The sequence below is a fragment of the Nematolebias whitei genome, chromosome 17 (genome assembly GCF_014905685.2).
Source record: "Nematolebias whitei isolate Nwh7 chromosome 17, NemWhi1, whole genome shotgun sequence".
Lineage (NCBI taxonomy): Eukaryota > Metazoa > Chordata > Actinopteri > Cyprinodontiformes > Rivulidae > Nematolebias > Nematolebias whitei.
The window spans coordinates 18046515-18053725 of NC_056514.1; the positions used below are offsets into that span (position 1 = coordinate 18046515).

Below are 7211 nucleotides of genomic sequence, written 5' to 3' on the forward strand. Positions count from 1 at the left end.
GGATGGAACAAGATGACTTCAGACTTCTTCTCGTTGAAACTTAAGAATTTTAAAGCCATTGTACAGCTTGAATATCTTCTAAATGTCCGTCTTGAATCAGGTTCTATCCTCCTCACACACCAGACAGAGCCCATACCTCTCGTTATCTCAGGAAACCATCATGAGATGGGTGAGTTCTGTGCTATTTCTTTTTCCACCTATCCATTGATTTTTGGGTTTCCCTGGTTAGCTCTCCACAGAGTTGCATTCAGGCCTAAAAATCCCTCCTGATCTGGCCCCAGCCCGTAGCCTTTTTTTCTGAACCGATCCAGTCATTTAACTATAAATACAGGCCTGAATCCCAAAAAAATAAAAATAAAAATGGATATATATATATATATATATTTTTTTTTTTAAGCTTTTACTGCTTTTGTAAGCAAATCAGTTTGACATGATATTTTAAAAACACATTTCAAAGAAAAGAAGATATAAGATTTCTTGTTTCACCACATAGATATTTCATACAAAACAAATAGCCTAAAAAATCAACAGTAACGACAGACACAGAAGAAGAAAAATATTTTTAGAGCAAAATTATTTGGAAAAGTATAGAACAAGTCTATTTTAATGGAACAGGCTGCTCGCTTCAGCTTTTGTCGATGCTGCTACTTCCTTCACTTCAGATGACAGAAGGTACGGAGACGCACGCAGCCAGTGATCCGCGAATCAATCCATCCATCAATCCATCCATTCATCTATCCTTCTGTCCATTATCTTTACCCGTTTCTTCCTTTTTGGGTAGTGGGGGTCGCTGGTGCCCATGTCCAGCAGTCACTGTGCGAGAGGTGGGGGACACCCTGCACAAGTCACAAGTCCATGGTTGTCCATCTGAGCTTAACGCAACTTTTTTCTTTACCTCTTTAAACTGGCCGGTCAGACCTGGCTCCTCCTCGACAAGTAGATTAACACAATTTTATATTGTGCATTTAGTTTTCTTTGTGCTGTATGATTTGTAAAACCACATCATACAAGCCTGAGCCCACGTGCGCAATTATTGCGCAATGCGCCAGCGATCTCTTCAGTCTGATTAACTGCTGCGCTCTTCTTTCCGTCTTCATCCTCTCAACATATAAACTTACTGCCTCCTCCTCGACAAGTAGATTAACACAGTTTTATATTGTGCATTCTTTAGTTTTATTTGTGCTGTATTATATATTTAATTTCACAGTAAATCTTATTATACCACCCAACAGTTCAATCTTCCCGTTGTTCTTTTAAAACAACAAGTTCAGCTTCCCATCACAGTCTGTACACTTGCAGTATCTTCTGCGTAGCATCCTTCAATCCTGACCCTCAAAGACAGTCAGATGAAGGCAGTGGAACAATCACCCTTATCAGTTTTTCCTTGCATTTTTCTAGGATGTTGATCTCATTCACAAAACAGCAGGATGTTCCTGATTGGTGGGGGTACGCACTAGCCTTCCTCATGTTCTTCACAGCCTTGCTGCAAACTCTCATCCTCCACCATCACTTTCAGTACTGTTTCATCACTGGAATGCACGTCCGCACAGCCATCATAGGAGCCATCTACAGGAAGGTATGCATCAAATAGTCTTAAAGTTGAATTATAAAAGAAAGTGACATCAGTTGTACAAAATGAATTAGGACAGTGTTTAATGCACGTTTTGTTCTCTCTACTGTTCTGCAGGCATTGGTGATTACTAATGCTGCCAAACGTTCCTCCACGGTGGGAGAGATAGTAAACCTGATGTCTGTGGATGCACAAAGGTTCATGGACCTCACCACCTTTCTCAACATGCTGTGGTCTGCTCCTCTGCAGATTATGCTGGCACTGTATTTCCTCTGGCAGGTACGCAAACGTTGTTGCAAACTACTTACCAAGATATCCCATGCACACTCACCCACCTCAGCCTGCTTTGTATTAACTTGGCAGCCTCCCCATAATTATTATGATTAGTGTTTTCTGGAGCACACTTTCAAAAGAAAACCAGATTTAAATCCATTTTGAGTTATTTTATATTTAACATTGGTTTGCTTTGACTTGGAAAACATTCATCCGTTGGTTTAATTGGTAAATTGTCCCTAAATTGTGAGTGAGATTGTCTCGTTTGTCTCTGTGTGTCCCTGTGATGGACTGGAGACCTGTCCAGTTGTCCCCCACGTCTCACACAGTGACTGCTGAAGATAGACACCAGCTCCTCATGACCTGGAAAGGAAAACGTTGGTAAAAGAGAATGATGGATGGTTAGGAAAAAAAACACGATTCTTTTGAGATATTTTGGAGACTCCATCACGAATGCTGTTCGCCAAATAATCAACAGTCGCAAACTAGTGAGATATTCCCTAAAGTATTTATTGTCCATTATTTGTTTCAGGAATATATAGTTCAAACGCTTTGCAAAAAGAGAACGTCACACTATACATTTTACTTTTTGTGTTGGTTAGAAATTGCGTGAGAATTCTCCATTTTGACAGGATTTTACTCAGACCTCTAACTTACGTCAAATTTAAGCAGCTTCAAAGAAATTAATAAGTTGGGGCGCCCGGCAAAGTTTAGGTACATTAGGATACAATCATTTCAGTTTCTGTTTGCTTTTATTGCAAAGTAGAATTTTAAAAGTTGATACGGTTTTCAATCATTTTAATTAGCAGGGAGGAATTTATTGTATTTACAAAAATACATAATTTTCATGGTGTTTTGCTTTATAGTTAAATTATTATTGAAACCTTTTTGTTTGTTTGTTTGTTTGTCTGTTTGTAGAACCTCGGTCCGTCTGTGCTTGCTGGAGTGGCTGTCATGGTCTTGCTCCTCCCATTTAATGCTTTCATCGCCATGAAGACACGAGCCTACCAGGTGTGGACAATGAAACTAAGTTTTAGAACACCAGCCACGTCTACTGTTTCACATTTATTAACATTTAAAAAAAATGTTTTAAGTTGCTTTATTTTTTTTATGTAAAACATATTTGTTGAATGGACACAAGTTTCAATGACTTTTATCAGCACATTTAAAGTAACAAGTCCTAAAGGCTTTTTTGTGATAATTTTCAGGCTTTACTAATATTTGCCTGAATCTCATGTAAAACTTCTGGTTTCCAGTCTGTTTCCTCTCAAACAAAGTACCGTTTGTTCTCTTGTCGTTCTCAGGTGGAACAGATGCAGTACAAGGACCAGCGCATCAAGCTCATGAACGAGATTCTGAATGGCATCAAAGTTCTCAAGCTGTATGCCTGGGAGAACTCGTTCAAAGACAAAGTCCTGGCCATCCGGCAGAACGAGCTCAATGTTCTGCGCAAGACAGCCTACCTGGGAGCGCTGTCCACCATGGCCTGGACCAGCGCCCCTTTCCTGGTAAACCTTGTCCTCATATCCTGAACTGTCCTAAAAGTGTAGCATTTACTAAGGGACAACAACTAATTTATCAATACGGTAGTTTAACAGAGGTCATGTTAAAGGAAGTATTTTAGACTTTAGGCAGCTTCCACTAACTCATTAGTCACATTTATGGTTGTTTGTACAAATTGGCAAGTGTTCAAATCGTATAGATTGTGATCAGCATGCACAAAAACTTAAAATTGGAAATTATTTCAGAATCAAGATAACCATTTTCAAGCGAAGGAAGAGAGTAATTGAATCAGCTTTAGGAGTCATATTTAGGATAAGTTAACATTTTAATTACTGTAATGCTCAGGCTACAGAGCGCACCTGTTTCTAAGCTGCCTATACTAAATATAAGGCAAATTATAATTTTGTACATAAGATGCTCTGGTTTTTATGCCGCGGGCATCCACCGGTCATCGTCAGGAACTGTGCTCAGTCGGCTCTGACATGATGTGCGTCTTGTAGTACAAGAATCAGCCACCAGATGGCGATTTACAGAATACAGCTTGCTTTCAATACACGCTTAGACTGCATGATCATCACAAGTCTTCATGAAGCTTCGCTGTCTGACTCACGGTTCAAACCATTATACCTTCAAAATGAACACAACAACTATCTAAGCATGATCACTGGACAGAACAGTGCCAAACACCTACGTAACCAAAATTATTAGAAAATGTATATACCGGTAAATATTACCCACAAGTCTTATCGAGGTCATGTGACCGGAAGTCAAATAGTACCAGTAAAATACAGTAAGTGTTCATTAAATTAGTACCATTGATTTTTATTGTTAAACACTTTTGATAACAACTGCTGTTTTTAAATGTAATAAATAAATACATTTGATGTGATTTCTACTCAGCAGAGCTCATATGAGGAGCGGAGGAGACAACAAGAGGGAGGGGCTGTTCCTCCTTCCTCCCTCTTGTTGTCTCCCACCGTGCTGGTATTTAAACATATTTACCGCACACAGATTATTATTTTTTTTTAATATGTACCAGTCTTGACTGACAGTATTTACCGTGCACAGAAAGATGTCACACAGAAGAATTTTAAAACTTTTATTAAAATATGTATCAGACTAGACTGTTTTATATGACTTCTTCTCAGTGGAGCCCATGTCGTGACCCAGGGGAGGGGGAACAGCCTTTAACATGGCAAAAAAAAAAAAGTACCGCTAGTCAACCAAAAGTCACTATGTTCTTCGTCCTCCTGAGAATTAAAGTCCTCTTCGAGGCTCAGAAAACCGTGTTCACACACCACCTCTGTGTCGCGCTCCTCACGCTCCCTCGTGCTGTACGCATCATTCCCCAGAAGACTTCTGGTCACATGATGACAGAGTGGGTGGAGTTATGGTAGGGAAGGTTATGGTAGGGAATTTGAAACCCTGAGCAAGAGGTTTGGTGCATGAGGGCATTCACTCTGTGTAACAAACACCCCCTCTTGGGGGTGGGTGCAAGGCAGCTCCGTGAGCAGCCCAGCTCTGTCAAAGGAAAATGTTAGTCAGCGGCAGAAAGCTGCTGAGAGATGACAGGAAGTCTTTCAAAATAAATCATAACTTATGGAATAAAAAAAAAAACATAAGTTGTTCCTGCATATAAAACGCGTTGTACAAAGTGTGAGAAAAAAAGTAGCAGCTTGTACACCGGGAATTACGGTATGTATTTAAACATGCATGTTCTCTGGCAGCCATGAAGGGGCGCTGCAGCACCCTCCACTCTTCTGCTTCCCATGAATGGTCTTTTTACCGCGACACATAATAAGTGACGTGTAACACTCAGACTCATCACTTGCAGTCCACAAGTCTTTTTCATATATTGTGTAGTTTTTGCACTGTTGTTTGAGTTTTACTTCCTAGTCTGAGTTTCTCAAAGTCAAAGTTTCTTTATTTGCCATACACACCACATTTTGTTTCATTAAAAGTGCTGTCTGGTGGTACCATGCACAGGCATGTGGTTACCACGGGGACCCTAATGAGCCGTTCGCAACAACTTTTAGCTGTTCGATCTCGGTTCTCTTCAAACGTCTTTTGCAGTTTTATTATCAAACCGTCAACATTTCTTCAGCTTAGATCATTAAAAAAGTAAATCTCAAATATTTGTTGTGCTTTATAGAAAATTCTTGATGAAGTTTTCTAGGTAGAATTGCTGCTTTTGTCTAACAACTCTTAGTCTTGAGCTAATTTCGTCTTAATCTTGGAAAATTGTAAGACTTGTGTGACGGTCGTACTCGATACTGAGCAGCAGAGTCAGAACAACTGAATTTCTCCCGTTCGTTGTATGAAATATATTTTTTACTATAACAATAAACATTCTTTCTGTTAATTGTAATATAAGGAATCCTTTGTGGCATCCATTTGCAGCACATGCAAGACCCTGGGTTCAGATCTACATGGGATGGACTGTGATGTCTGATTTGGTCTTTTTGCCCATGCAGGTCGCCTTGACAACGTTTGCCGTGTATGTGACGGTAGATGAGAAAAACATCCTGGATGCGGAGAAGGCCTTTGTGTCGCTCTCGCTCTTCAACATCCTCAGGTTTCCACTCAACATGCTTCCTCAAGTGATCACTGGCCTTGTGCAGGTGCCCTTCTCTTTTTTGGACATGCTTTACGTCATTTGATGTTTTTCTTCAGAAAGTTTGAATAATGTTCATTTTGGTTTGCGTCTCAGGCCAGCGTCTCATTGAAGCGAATCCAAAGTTTCCTGAGTCACGATGAGTTGGACCCAAACTCCGTGGACAGGAAGAACACGGGGACAGGTTTGAATTAAGCAGTCTCTTCTTTCGTTAAAGCCATAGCATGTTATTTAAAGAGCATTGTCAACATTTCATTGTCTCTTGTAAAGTAAGGCATTGTTACTATATTCCCATGAGATTATTTAACCCAGTGACTCAAGGCTTCAAGAGCATAAGAATGACTGTCACCAGTTCAAAACCTGTTATAAAAAAAGCCACGTGCCATGTTTCAACAGAGTTTTCAGTCTCGATAGTTAATGGAAGGTTCACGTGGGCGAAAGAAGATCCTCCTGTTCTACACAAGTATGTTCTGTAAATCCACACACTCCATGGGCACGTCTTGTGTTTGCATTTGGGAATCATTGAAGTGACAACTGTGTATTTTTAGCATTAATGTGATGGTGCCTCAGGGCTCCCTGCTGGCTGTCGTGGGCCACGTGGGCTGCGGAAAATCCTCCTTGATCTCTGCACTGCTGGGCGATATGGAAAAACTGGAGGGCGAGGTTTCTGTTCAGGTAGGACCTCATGTTGTAACCACCCGGTGACCGTTCACTCCTTTGGTTTCTTAAAGGGAAGTTACAGCCATTTTGACTCGTGGTGCACTTATGCAAAATTGATATTTACTCGCTATCTCCAGCTCTTTGAACGACTTAGTTTGAAGAAAAAGGATTTAATTCTGCTGCTACTTCATTTATAAAGCCCTTTCAAACAAACAACCACAGCTGCAACAAAGTGCTGTACACATAAAATCAAGAACATTTAAACACTTAAAACATTTAAAACAGTAAGATCAATAAAAGCAGTGCAGAGCAAATTTTAGGCTGTGCCAAAAGCCAGGGAATAAAAAATGTGTTTTGAAAAGACTTTAAAAAATGGACAGTGAAGGGGCTCATCTGATGGGAAGAGTCAGTCTGTTCCATAATCTTGGTGTGGTTACAGAAAAAGCTCTGTCACCTCTGAGTCTCCGTTTGGACATCTGTCCCTTCTGAGCCTCTGAGCCTAGATTAGAAACATTTAAAACCCAGATTAGAAATATTTAAAATTCAGATTAGAAACATTTAAAACCCAGATTAGAAACATTTAAAACCCAG

At 40.1% G+C, this 7211-nt stretch overlaps 1 protein-coding gene across 1 annotated transcript in view; it reads left to right on the forward strand.

Moving 5' to 3' along the window:
- Positions 1-7211, forward strand: part of abcc3 (ATP-binding cassette, sub-family C (CFTR/MRP), member 3) — a 75169-nt gene that overhangs the window by 44282 nt on the left and 23676 nt on the right. Inside the window, exons 9-16 of the mRNA XM_037691318.1 lie at positions 1399-1576; positions 1688-1849; positions 2762-2854; positions 3148-3351; positions 5821-5967; positions 6057-6144; positions 6357-6423; positions 6509-6635. Coding sequence (XP_037547246.1) covers positions 1399-1576; positions 1688-1849; positions 2762-2854; positions 3148-3351; positions 5821-5967; positions 6057-6144; positions 6357-6423; positions 6509-6635 — 1066 coding nt within the window. The remainder of the gene's footprint in view (positions 1-1398; positions 1577-1687; positions 1850-2761; positions 2855-3147; positions 3352-5820; positions 5968-6056; positions 6145-6356; positions 6424-6508; positions 6636-7211) is intronic.